General features: G+C 41.4%; 1 protein-coding gene across 1 annotated transcript; it reads right to left on the bottom strand.

Moving 5' to 3' along the window:
- Window positions 1–7,308: 7,308 nt before the first annotated feature.
- On the bottom strand, window positions 7,309–8,235 carry LOC138579778 (olfactory receptor 5V1-like). Its single transcript, XM_069650010.1, has one exon. The coding sequence runs from the start codon at window positions 8,233–8,235 to the stop codon at window positions 7,309–7,311; it is 927 nt and encodes a 308-aa protein (XP_069506111.1).
- Window positions 8,236–14,604: the final 6,369 nt, after the last annotated feature.

Genomic DNA, 14,604 nt, shown 5'->3' with positions numbered 1-14,604 from the left:
CTGCTTTCCTTTCATTTAAAAGAAGATGCCATCCCTCATTTCTAGGCCATGAGCCAGGGTGATCTCTTTGTATTTGACCTGGTCTACATCTTGTGTCTGGGTACGTGTCAGGAGTAAGGGCAGGTGTCTTATTTATGTTAATTGCTAATGAATAGGCAGTGTTCTTCAATTATGTGTCATGTATGATAGGACCATGTTTGGATTTATTTCACCCTGCATTTATTAGGATCTTATTAGGATTTTAGCTAATATTAATGTTGGTGTTATGGTTTCTTTTACCACTGGGGACACTCTTGAATTATTCTTCATTGAAACTGTTGGCTTATAATTGTCCAGCACCTGGCTCACAAAGGTTTACAAGGGCTAGATGTACTCTTAATCTGACAACATGTCTTGCGTCTTGGGACTCATTATCTCATTCATTGTCTCTGCTATTCCTATCCTCTCTTATTCATGATAACCTTGGCTTTGTTTGCCCACTACTTTCTGAGCTCTATACAGATCTGTATTTTGTTATTTCAGCATTTTGAGTTTTTGTAAAGTCGGGAGGCCTTTTTTTTACGTAGAAGCATATTGTGGCTTCCATTTGGAAAAATGGCTGCCCATTACTGTTGCATTTCTATGCTAGTGAATTAAATGTGTGTGTTGTTCATGTTGCATCCAGCTAATACATTGCTTATCTAAGTATTCTTCATGTCTTATGGATGCTATATTAATATGTTCATGTATACATGAATGTTGAGTGCATATTTGCTTTCTGTCTAATGGATTCACATGTATCATCACAACGTTAGTTTGGTCTGCTTGTGCCATCTTCAGTTTCAGATTGTCTCCATCTCCCTCCTGCTGTACCTGCCTGGGAGTAACGTTTCTTACCTGTCTTATATCAAACTGGGAGACGGGCAGAAGCTATGGATGACATATTCATCTGCCTCTCAACATTCGGCCCTCTGGTCGAGTCCTCAACCACACTCTTCCTTCTGCTCTCCCGCAAATACGGCTCTTGGGTATCTAAATCTTAGTTATCCCCTTGAAGTAGTCAGTACGTCTAACATGTTCGTCCACACTCCAGGACATATAGCAGCATTCCCCTTTGGAGTCACCCTATACCCAGTGCTCGGTGTAATTCTGAGGGTCCTGAGGACAAATACATTTTGATCCTGGAGGGGCAATATGGCTTTATATTACTTGGGCATGGGGCAGGTCGTCTGTTTGTGTTTACTCGTGTATGTGAGTATCTAAGTGTATTACTATTTTCACCTGACTGCCTTTTTGGTAGTCTTTTTGCATTGGTTTATTGCAATTCTTAGAACACAGAAGGCAAGTACCACTAGCACTAAAATGGCCATTAGTACATTAAAAGTGTTAGTTAATTGGCAAGAACAGAGTAGTTACAAAAATAACATGTTTGATTGAAACCTACATATAACTCTTGGACTCCAGATACATCTGTTTTGAGTTATTTATTAGTATTAAAGTTGCTTCCAAAGTTTATTATTATTATTATTTATTCCTTTTAACACACAGCATGCCTATAGGTCTCAGTGCGCACAAATAAGACAGAAATTTGCTAAACAGCAACATGATCGAGGTTGGGCAAGGAATTAGTAAGAGTTAGTTCACAAGTAAAGAGTCAGCCATCGATGTTAAAGAGTTGAATCTTTATTGCAAGAGAGCTGGAAATTGAACCTAAGACAGCAGGGAGTGAGTTCCATAGAGCAGGTACACAAATGTCAACACTCGTCCTCCCAAAGCTTTTCACTTTATAACGAGGTGTGTGCAGTTTGTTGCTACCGTTAGAATGTAAAGATCTAACCACTCGGGCCTCATGCAGCCACTCTGCTGTGAATTTACCTACATGACATTCATGTGCTAGGGAAAGGATGTTATGCGAAATTCTATGCGGGATCGGCAGCCAGTGGAGAGACCTTCTGGACTCAGTGACACGGTTGATTCTACTCAGAAAACACAACACATTTACTGCATTACTTTTGGCCACCTGTAAGGTCTTTGTTGTACCTTCCAGCAGGCTGTTGCAGTAGTCCATATTGGAGTTGACTATGGCACCAGACGCAAACGCCAAGAAGTTGATCTGTATGAGCAGTTTAGTGGCATAGGCACAGGAAGATTTCACATGTGCAACATATTTCTACATGGATAGGTTTGCATCGAGAGGCACCCCCAAGGTGTTTATAGTTGACATCACAGGGATAGAGCAGTCGACAATCCTCAGCTGCCCATATCTCTCATCCAATTTCTAAAGGCGTTGGTCTGAGTCCACAATCAGCAGCTCAGTTTTTTCCATCACTGAGTGCCCAGGAATGTATAGGCATCCTGTTTGGATCAGCACATAGGTTTGATTTATTTACACATCAAGATCGTAGTTGCTTGTCAGCTCAAAGACAACCTGAACATCATCTTCATAGTTTGTATATTTTATTCCATCACTGTCAAGCAGACCTAATTGTGCAGTCAACAAACAAAATACTCTGCCCGATTGCCTGAAGTTACGTGTGTACCATTTACTAAAATAGCATGCCCTCATTGGTCAGAACAAATTCATGTAGATCCTGATGTGCAGCCTCCTCGAAATGACCCAATCATGTAGTGAGTGCAAACAGGGAAGTCAGCTCCCATGAGCTCAGTTAATTTGGCAATCTCAACATTTCCCAGGCCTTGTAGCAACAGTCTATTCAACTCCTGCTTAGAAACATGTTGCTAACCCTGGTACACATTCTCCTGGCTATCCCTTGGGAACCAAGCGGCTCCATGGAAACATGACTGAGTTGAAAACGAATGTCTCACATTTATCACATGTATCCATACTACCAGGCCAGTCAATTGCCGACCCAGTTCTCCCAATATCTCCTAGAGGAATGTCTGACCATGATCTAGTTTGGCACTTTTGTCAATGCCTACCCCCAGGGCCTTGTTCTCAGCAAAATACGTCCTTCAGATCTATTGTACTTATTCATCATCAAGAAAACAAACCAATATTCAATATTTCAGTTGAGTGTCCAGAGAACCGATCAACCCTACAACACCTACTACTATGTGTACTGCACATCAACCTTCCTCCAAGGCTCTTGGCACACTGAATGCTCACTTTGAGAAGCAGAAATGATGTGTTATTTAGTGGATAGACAGAGGCTCAAATCTGTGGCCTAAATGCCAAATGACACAATTCGGGTTAATGTGGTAAAGGGTCCTCATAGTAAGGAAAACCAGTAACAATATCATGTGCTCAGAGGATTCATGTTCTCCAGTTTATGCCGAAACTAAATCCAATGCAAAAATGGTCTGAAATTCTGCGGAACACACGCTAAAACAAGTATGACCCAATATTTATGCGAATAGAATTTTCACCGCTTGTACTTCTATCCACGTTTTCGACATTGCACCTGCATCCCAACAATATGACGGATTTGGGGATTTCATTGTGATTTTTCTGTCTAATTAATTGCCCACACAATTAGAATGACCGGCTATCACAACATTATCCAATTTATAGGCTTCATACCAGTCAGCTAGAACAATGTGTACATTCACAAGGTGTTCCCCGTTGGTATCTGAATCCAGATTCTAATTAACGTCAATAATCAACAAGTCTTGGAGAGAAACAAATCATCTCACAACCCGAAACAGATTTAACACCAGAAGACTAGGGAATTCATCATAAAAACAGCTACCATTAGCCAACTTTTATTCTTTGTGGCTGGTATGAGACCCCAAATGGCATCGCTTTTAATCATGTATGCGCTTTTTGCAAAAGATGTTAAAACCTTCCAGAGATGTTTTTTTTCTCTAAGCTATACATCCTGGAACAGGAGAATGTCAAATTCACTAAAATTAAAGGAGCCATAATTATTTTTAAACAAATGACAATGATCATGAGTATTCCTGGATGATAGCCATATAGAGGATTCACTGAATGTTCTCGGGCAAACCCTCAGACTTACAAGGTTAAAAAGTTTAACCATGACCTTTCTATTCTTTGAGATTGCAACTGGGATTCTCTCCAGGTAAAGTGCAGAGTTCTCTTCACTTGTTCCCATTCTCAAAACAGATGTTTAATTTTAATGGTCCTTCCACAAGTAACGCTGCACTTCGAGCAACGACTCCACTATGTAACTTCCCATTCCTAACTGGTTTCCTCAGGAAATCGCTAGAACTAGAAAGGAGATCCTATCCCTGGGCAAGCAATATATCCGCTTCCTCCTTCTCCATCTCGCATACTGATCTTGAAGTTACATAAATGAACACCAAGTCCATACTTGTGGAACAGCATGTATTGATGAGAGAATGTTTCCAGGATTCAGAGACATTGGCTCCATTGAATGCATCATACATTACATCCCCAATCCACAACATTGTGACACTATTCTGATATTGCAATACGTTAAATTCAATATTAGCTCTGTCCCCAAGTCGAAAAAGTGACTGTGAAAGATTTTGCATAATCACTTCAGAAGACTGGCTATTTAACTGAGATAATGCCACAGAATTGGAAGAATCTAAGGTCAAATGATAAGGCTCAGTGGTACCGTTATCTCCTGCCTGAGCTTAACTAATTGTTCACGCTGGTTTTTGATAAATACAGAAGAATGTCCACCTCAGGGGCACTTGAGTTTGTTCTCTTGAGGTGCCTCTGTTTGTTCGTTGTCTTTTTGTTGGCTTGTTTAATCGTTTTTCCTTCACTGCTGGGATTTAACTTTTGTTATTTCTTCCAAGTCACAAGACCCAAATGCATCTATTGTTTTATTCAAAGGAATGCCCCATGAGAAATGACTTGGATAAATTGTCTTAATTGAATCTATATGTTTTAAGTTCATAGACTTTAAAATCTGGGGAGGCTTGCAACACTTCTGCTTAGTCTCCAGTTCAGACCTTCTTCCACCATTACCAAGTCTGCATTCATTCTATTGGTGTCATTAAATGTAACCTCAGAAACCATAAATATGGGGTTTGTTGTGCAACAACCATTCTCCTCGGGTGAGTCCAAACCTATAATATTGTCCGGGCTTGCCATTGACATATTCTTCAAAGATTTCTATTACCCCATTTTTCAGCCAAACACACTCTTCCCAGAATTTAATTTTAGAATTCATAGAGATTAAAATTACCTTCTTATCTTTCAAATCATTGTTCAGGCTATCCTACAGTCATACTGACACATTTAAAAAAGAAATGTGGTTCTGATAAGGAGTATGAACACAGGTTTGTGGTGAGCTGTGGGGATATCAAAAGATGTGATGAAGGCGGGGCATCAATCTGTGGGAGGGACAGTCTCTCCTAATTTGCTCCAAATAAAGGGATGGGGAATCATGCAAGGGGCCAAAGGACACTTGCTGGAGGCCCAAGTGAGCATCATTCAAGGATAGTCCAAGGGAATCACTATCCTCATCCTGGTCACTAATGCTTTATCCAATCCAATACAGGGCGAGAATCTATGGCAGGAAGCAAGTGAATCTCTATATTAGTTCTAGACCCAGCATCCCTCAAGCAACCTTGTTTCACACTTGATGGTTCAGCATGCTGACCCTGAAAAAGTCTGCTATTCAAGCTGTGGAGGATTTATTTTTTACGAGGGACATTAGGAGAAGAGAGAAAGAGAGCTGAATTAGGTATGATGCTTCCTCAGCAGGCCATGTAGGTTGTGCTGCAGAGGAGTTGTTGTAATGTTTCAGGGGGGCAGCGCATTACTGCATAATTTGTACATTGTGCAGCCTGACCCCAGATGGGTCTACAGTAGTGCAGAACAAATGTGTTCCCCATATTGTGTTGGCCGAAACGGTCCCAACTGCCTATATCTGCACTTACTTCACAGCAGTTTGCACGTGCACTTTGTGCGACTTGCTGGTTATATAGTTCCACCTCAAAAGCTCAATACATTAGAGCAACTCAAGCGGTTCACCAGCAATCTCGATTGGCTCAGTTTCCAGATGATCGCTGCTGCCTCCACCTGCGCTTGAAGCGCCGCACTTTGGAACCCATGTTTTGTTTTTGGCCCAGTTTGGCTGTGTCCCTCATGCCTCCCTTATCCAGCTCATGCACTGCTGGTCCTTGGGACCAGTGCAAGGAATGAAAAGGGACACGAGCTGTACACAACATACATTTGAGGATAGGCACCTATTTAACAAAGGGTTTATGTTCAGAAAGACTCCCCTCTTTTTCTATCAGCGGTCACTCAGAACTCCTTGTTGGGAGATGGTTGCATTGATATGATATGGCATTTATAACGCACATGTACACAAGTGTTTCTAGGCGCGACATTAGTGATATGCCCATCTGCAATGCACACAATGCACCAATGATGTTTAGCATATGTGGAGAATATGCTTGCATTCAGTCGATGTAACAACAGTAAAATACTGAACACATCCCATGGCATATTCGTATTGCACTTCCCCTTCTTTCTAGACAATAGCTGTTTGATGTACGGATGTGAAAAAAATCAAAATTACAACATTAATTTGTCTTAAAATAACCTTCAGCTAGATGTATTCTGACAATAGAACATTCTCTTTTAGGCACACTCGGAATACAGAAAATGGTATTGGAAATAACTTGTAAATAATGCAACATAATTGTGTGCTTAAGCAATATCACCCTAGGAGGAGGGCATTACCAGTAAGATAATGCCCCGGACAGCAATTAGAAGCCCAAATGAAGCAACTGCTTCAACATTCGCCCCAGCGCATTAGCTCACCAGTAATGCCCCTAATCCAAGGGTTATATTAGTATTAGTACCCGGGCACTTTGGAACTGGGTACTAATAATGTTTTTATCTCACGTTGAGAAATAATGTGTTTGCCGTTTCTCTGCTCGAGATAAAAACACAAATCAAGATGGCCGCAATGGATCGGGGAAAGGGAAATTATGAAGTCCCTTCTCCCTTTTCATAGTGGGCATTGCCGGATAGGGGATGCTCTTGGAACATTAGTGTTCCCGGCGCTGACAAGAGATGATGCAGTGCAAGTTAAGTGGAGCCTGGGTGGGAGGGGTTGGAGATGTGAAAAAGTGGTGTGCAGGTAGAAGGAAGGGAAAACAGGGGGATCACACTTACCTGATTACTGGTAAGGGAAGATGGAAACCACCCGTTCTGCAGAGGCTGGGAACGGGGTCGTTACCGTGTGGGAAAGACCCCATTCTGAGCCTCCTCATTGGCTGGGAGGCTGCCACACACCCCTCACCATGTATTAACATAACATAATTCATCATGAGTTAGTTTTCAACAGTTAAGGTACCAACATGTCTATTTTTTCTCACCACCTTTGCAATATTGAAATCTGTCTTTGTTTCTGTAATCTATACACTATTCTTTGTCTTACTCAGGGCCATTTTGAACTCAGTATTTTTTAGACTATATATCACAGGGTTAAACATTGGAGTTATTACAATGTATGACAAAGACAAGAGTTTGTCGGTTTCCATTGAAGTCGTTGATGCCGGTCGCACATACGTCGAACAGATGGATCCAAAGAACAAAATGACTACAATCAGGTGTGAGGCACATGTAGAAAAGGCTTTGGTCCTCCCTCCTTTAGACTTAATTTTTAGGATGGAAGAAACAATGTTGATGTAAGATATGATAATGAGAAGAAATGCCATCATCAACTCTACAGCACCAAAGATGTACGAAAGTGTCTCAATTGTATAGGTGCTGCTGCATGAAAGCTTCATCAGGGAAGGTACTTCACAGAAGAAGTGGTTGACTGTGTGAGACTCACAGAAAGTGAGCTTTGATACTAAGACAGTGTGGGATAGTGGGGTCATGAAACTTACTCCCCAGATTCCAGCAGCCAATCGCATGCACACAGCCTTATTCATGATCGTCATGTAACGCAATGGGTTGCAGATGGCCACGTACCGATCGTAGGCCATGACTGCTAGGAGAAGAAATTCTGTTGACATTGTGACCATAAAACAATATGCCTGCACTAGGCACTCGGTGAGGGATATGTGTGCGCCATTCAGAAAGAATCGGGCCAGCATCGGAGGGAAAATAATAGTGGTGCAGCTGATATCAATGAAGGAGAGATTTATGAGGAAGAAATACATAGGAGTGTGCAGATGTGAGTTGGAGTAAATTGTTATCATAATAAGAAGGTTTCCCACCAAAGTCATCAGATAAATCAGTGAAAATGCAGCAAAAAGTGGGATTTGTAGCTTTGGAACGTCTGAAAAGCCCACTAAGAAGAAGTCCTCAACTGCGCTCAGGTTGTCTTCCTTCATGTGTGCAGTGATACTCCGATACCCCAACTCAGGACCCGCTGAAAAAAAGGAAGATGTTAACAATGTAATTGCAATGGTTACAGGGGATCAGGGATTGGGCGTGTAAGAAAACTCCCAGGTGTGCCTTAATGGAAGGCAACAATATAGCAAAGACATGTTAACACAGAAATAATAGAGCAGATTTAAGACGATTCATACTGAGGCGATATTAGCCAAGGTGGTGGGCTGACCCTGTTGGTAACAGCCCGCTGTCCAAGTTAGGGGCACCCGTGAAGCGAGGGTCCTTTAACGTGCGGGTGGTGCCGTTTCCAACAGGGTTGGCCCCCAGATGAGGCTAATATCGCCATTACCACCCATTTAGTTCTCTACATGGGCGCTAATGGAGTTTACAAAAAAAAAGAAACGCACCCTTGCTGTGCAGCTAGGCGCTGCATAGTGCTGCGGTCAGTGAAGTCCATTTTCCATGTTCATGACCGTTATGTCCTGAAGATGGGAAATGGTCTTTGCTGACAGCATCTTTGCTGTGCTGGGCAAACCAACAAAGGTATGTTTCTTTCTTTTTCTTTAAAAAAATAAATAAAAGACGCCTTTAGAACCCATGTTGGAAACTACACAGGTGGTAAGTGGTGAAGGGAGAGCTAGGAAGAGGGCGCTGACTGCCCAGGCAGCTCGGAGCGCGGCCTTGTACCACAAAGTACTGCCCTCATTCCAAGGCCTCCTGATTGGCCATCGCCTCCTCTGAGGGTGCGAATGCAGAATGTGTCTGACTGGAGTCATCATGTGAGTTACTGAACGACAATACACACAGTACGTGTTCTGCAGCAGTGAAGTTATCCTCGCTATATAGCAACTGCAATTCATCAAAATAATGCAATTTCACATGTTCAGGATGTATCATTATACCGAAATCAGGTGTACACTTTGGCTGAAGTTCAGTGGTGCATCAGATATTCCACTGTCAAAATCAATGAAAAACTCACCAGAAGATGGAAAATCCCAAATCAATCATTTTAAAAATGCACCTAAGCGTGTAACCGCAAAATGAAGGACACTTGCAAAGCAGTTGACATGCAATGTCTTGCCAATTCATGAGGTAGCAGGTGCATTCAACATCGGTTAATGCTGAAATGCAAACACCTGCTGTCATCTTGTATTACTCTGGAACACCTCTTGGCTGTTGGATGAAGGAAAGCCACCCAAGGTGCTGTCACTGCTTGTATTCAAAGTACTGACCACTGGTGCACATGTCAAGATGAAGTGGACTTTCTGCGCCATGGACTGCTTTACTACAAACTCTACTGTAGCCATAATCTTGTTATACGATTACAATACCACTTTGTGAAAGAAAAAGGGTAATCTAGGAACTCTGCAGTGGTGATCGGCTTTTCCTTACAAGGCACCAGGCTGCAGGGTTTTCAACAAAGTGAGTAGGGCAATCACTATAGTCAGGTGAGCATCAGAAAGATGCTGCTGGTCATGGGACTTGTAATATTTTGGCCATGCTCAAACCCTTCCATAACACTTGCCAGATGAAACGAGGGATCATTGCTCTATATTCTACTGGTGAACAGGAGATAGAGACTGGCGTCCCACTCCCAAGTACTAAAACAGCTGCAGTGTGTTCAGCAGAAAGTGTGCAGACTGCTAGAGGTTTGCTGTATTATGGTTTGGGGAGGAATCCATCATGGATATTTTGACTCCTTCCCATCTGGTTGCATATCTCCTCTGTATATGGAACTGCATCCATGTGGTACACAAGTTGGTCCCTGCCTGTCCTCCGGTCCACAGCTTTGCAGCAGAGTGTGCAAGTGGCACAATACAGTTGTAGTTTATTCTCTGTGAAGAACTTCCATATTATTGACTTTTGCAATGGGCTAGCAGACAGGTTGGGTTCACCTGGGCAAGACGGTGCTTGCAGTAGTAGCACTTGTGGTGTATGTGGTAAGCATGCCATATGATATAGTGATGTGCTTTGTAATCTGCGGCAGCAGGGCTGATTCTCAAAGATATTGCATGCAGGTAAAGGGTGAGCTTCTTTTATATTACAGACTCAGCCTCTCTCGTGTCATTCTTCACTTCCTCCTCGTCGCTGCTTTCCAACACTAATGCATATTGCCATCTAGACTCTGGTGGAGCATAATAAATGTCTATATCATCATCCATCTCACCAACAACTGTTTGACCCACTGGATGAGGGTAGCAGTGGAGCTAGAGACCTACTAAGATGTCCAATCTCATCCAGCTGTTCAAGTATCTCATCTGTTCATCTTCCTTATTTTCATTAGAGAACATATGAACACCTACCACTTCTTCCCTTGAGATAGTGGGCAAAGCTGAAAAAGTAACCTACGCTGCTGGTCTCAGTGGATGTTCATTGTCATGATGCAATACCCATGCATTTTCTAGCACTGGCACATTTAACCCAGAATAATGGGTGGGACGTGAGGTGGAACACAACTACAAATGGCACTTGATAAAATGCCATGAGATCTCAGTTAGGTATAGATACATAGAAAAAGTGTTTGTTCAGGGCTTGAGCTAATCATTTGTGAATAGTCAATAGTGTTTGTTTTTAATTGACTTTTTAGTTTTGTTCTTTTCATTATCAGCTCTTTTTCTCTTTTCCCTTCTTTTTCTTCCTGTTGGTGTTGATGGTTTTTCTTTGATGATTATTAAATTGTATAATGACATATGGTCTTATACTATAATTAAATGATGAATTGTGTGAATCTGAAATTGTTTGCTCTAAATCGTAATTTTGTATACTAGTTTTTGTATATATTATGATATTGTAAGGTTGATTGAATTCAACTAATTCAATAAAAAATGATTATTCCTGTGATTCTATAACTGTTTGTAGGATTGTTTGCAGCACTCTTGCGCAGGAGTACCATTTGTAAACGCAAGTGGTGAGTGCTGTTTACAGAACTGTTTTCAACAATTGCTGGCATCTGTGATAGATCATTGATTGCTACATTTGCATAGTAATGTACACCACTTGTACTGTAAATTTTGAATGGACCAGGTAGTTTTGTGTGTGAGTACTTTTTCTTTAATAGACTTTATAAACAAGTTTTTTTACACTACAATTGTGTGATGCTAATAAATTCATATGGTGGATGGTAATTTTGCAAGCAGGTTCAGAAATGCAGTTTACCAAGTGTACTGGTACTCCTGTGTATTTCTGCACTGGACAGGAGTTAATAGTTTGTAGTATATTAATTTGTCCTTTCTCGTTGCCTTTTATATGGTGATCGAGGAACTGCTGCCCACTTGCAACTCTGGCCTACTGAGTGCAAGCAGCATGTAATGCAGCAGGAGTGACAAAATCACAAGCAGCATATTTCCCCAGGCTTTTAACGTGTTTGTATTCGGACATGTTGTTGCATGTGTGTCCAATTGTATGTTACCCACCACCCCAACTCTCATCAAAATCAGCAAACCTGACTCTCGCAAAAGCTGCCCTCTGGGATTACTCATTCCTACTTCTCATCCTTGATGATGTCTCTCAATGGCATGTGTGTTGTCTCCTCTCTTCAAGAGACAGACACTGGCTGGCGAGACACTCATCTCCCAAATGGCTGGTTATGGCATTTATGTTGTTCGGGTAAGAAATCGGTAGATCCAATCCTTCCATGTCCCTTGACCTAGCACTTGTGACAATGAGGATGTCTTACTGCAGAAGCCGCTTTCATTTAATTGCAATCCGGACCATAAAGCCTTACTGAGGGGAGATACGAAAGCAGGAAGTAAAACATGTAGGACCTTTCCTCTAACCCTGTGTTTGGTTTCCTAGGAAACGGTGGGCGACAAGAAGGAGGTCGAGCCCAACGGTCTCAGCTGGGCGTATTAAGGATAGCTGTTGGAAGACGAGGTGGCGAGAGTCACGTTGCGCCGTTGCGCATAGTTAAGTTAAAGAAGTTCAATAATACTATAGATCTTGTTTATGCGCCGGAACGAGTAAAGGAGTTTCGCCCAGAGAAGATAAATATTGAAATGGTACCGCGTACAGTGTTGTGAGGAGGCGCAGATCGCAACAAACTGCTCCCCACCAGCGGAGTGAAGGAAAGAGAGAGACGGTCTCCACGACGAAAAGTGAAGGTATCAAGCAGACTCCGGAGCAAAGGTTTGAGGTCCGGAAGAAAAGGAGCAGCGGACGAGCCTTCGTTCGCCGATCGAATGGAAAAGGGAAAGACGCCGCTCACAGGTAACCGCTCTGTATGACAAGGAGGAGTCAAGGGCTAGGAACCACAGGGAGGCCGGCAAAGAGAGAGCACAGGCTAATTTAACCCAAAAAGGGGCAGAGACTTTAAAAGGGGTCAAGTTGTATCCGTAAGGAGGAGTCAAGCCCTACGAACTATAAAAGAAGTTTATATAAGGAAAGAAATAAGGGAAAAGACTACATGAGAAGACAAATGAAACAGGGAAAACTACACTAGGGTGAAAGTTATAATTTTAAGAGACATTTTAAAAGAATAAAACAAATGAGCTTCCTCAAGTGTGAATAGTTAGCGAAAAGAGAACTTTAATAAAAAGTAGTCACTTTGAAAGAACTTTTGAAAGGAAACAGAAGCCAGCAGTGTGATTGAGAAATATTCAAGCCAACTGAAGCTCTGCAAGTTTATTGAAAGAGACAAAGGGTAAATTGCTCGAAGTCTGAGGGGAAGACAAGGACAATTGAACTTTATCCGCCTAGTTACGAGCTAAACAGAAAAGACAAAGGAAAGACCCTTTAAGAATAGAAAGCTAAGAGCAAAAACAAGAAAGGTCAAACAGAGTAAATAAAAAAATAAACAGAGCTACAAGGAAAGAGAAAATAAGAGAGGCAAAGACAGAAGTTAGGACAAAGACAACTAAAGAAAGGACTTTAAGGAGACTTTCAAATAGAACTTACCCTTGTAAACGTGGCCAATCAAACGAGACGATCCTCTCCATGAAGAATTGCTGAACACGGAAGTATCCTTTTTCTGTTTTTTTTTTCTGAAAAGAAAAGAATTTGGTTAATAAAGAATTGGGCTCTCTTTCAGTCCAAAGACAAACTACTTACTGGCTGAAGTCTCATGATTCTTGATAATTCATGCAGTCTAACCATTAGATTCTCACAGCACTCCTATAGCAATATGAAACAATGTTCCAACTTGGGACTTGCAACATGTTTTTATCAGAACAAGTGACTCTCAGACTGTCCTAAAATATCACTAACTGAGATAAGAATAACTTAATACATGATGTGCAAGTTTGCTTAATAATCAGCAGTTCATACAATTCAATGTACTTAATTAAAATAGTACACGCCCCACGGTTGCGGGCGTGTATCTATGGTTAAATTGCTCAACTCATAGGAAGATCACTTTTTGGGTGGCTTATAACTTCACTCCCCATGGGCCTTGCCTGCAAGAGGGTAGGCCTTGACCACACCCACCGCAACGTAATGCAGCCATGCATGCCAACAATTTTATACTGGTATATGGATGCCACAAGTATGTTTATGGAGTCATTTTTTTTTCACCTTCGCTTCTTTGGGCAAGTTGTTATAATGATACATTGCTGCTTTGTCCACAGTTACAACTGTGCATCTCTCTGAGGGTGGCCACCTTCACAGAATGGTTGTGAAGGACAATTTAGACCTGGTAGAGCAGCAGAAGTGAGCTGCTAAGCATACATTTCTATATGGTGTAGTGCCTTTAGGCAAGGACATTTTAGGTCCTTTTCTTCATGAAAGGAAACACATTACTTTACAACTCCCTTACCGATTGTATTTGATTTCCAATATCTGCTGTATAGTGACCTGAACTGGTTGTGTTGCCTGTCTGGTAGATTATGGCCATTGGTGAGAAGGTTTTGTTGGCAAGTGGTGACTGTCAGTGTGTGAAGGTTGTAAGTATGCAGTTATTTTTGTTTCCGTCTGCATTACATTTTGAAAGCATTCTTATTACGTATTGGCTATGTGATTGTATATGTAAGGTGGAACGAATACTGGAATTGCAAGGCCTACACACTATGCTATGGTGTGAATGTTGTGGCACTTGATAAAATGCCATGAGATCTCAGTTAGGTATAGATACATAGAAAAAGTGTTCGTTCAGGACTTGAGCTAATCATTTGTGAATAGTCAATAGTGTTTGTTTTTAATTGACTTTTTAGTTTTGTTCTTTTCATTATCAGCTCTTTTTCTCTTTCCCTTCTTTTTCTTCCCATTGGTGTTGTTGGTTTTTCTTTGATGATTATTAAATTGTATAATGACATATGGTCTTATACTATAATGAAATGATGAATTGTGTGAATCTGAAATTGTTTGCTCTAAATCATAATTCTGTATACTAGTTTTTGTATATATTATGATATTGTAAGGTTGATTGAATTCAACTA

Source organism: Ambystoma mexicanum, chromosome 3p, assembly GCF_040938575.1.
Source record: "Ambystoma mexicanum isolate Mex_15411 chromosome 3p, UKY_AmexF1_1, whole genome shotgun sequence".
Taxonomy (NCBI): Eukaryota; Metazoa; Chordata; class Amphibia; order Caudata; family Ambystomatidae; genus Ambystoma; species Ambystoma mexicanum.
Note: the sequence above shows the minus strand (reverse complement) of the source record. Positions and strands in the feature narration are given on the sequence as shown.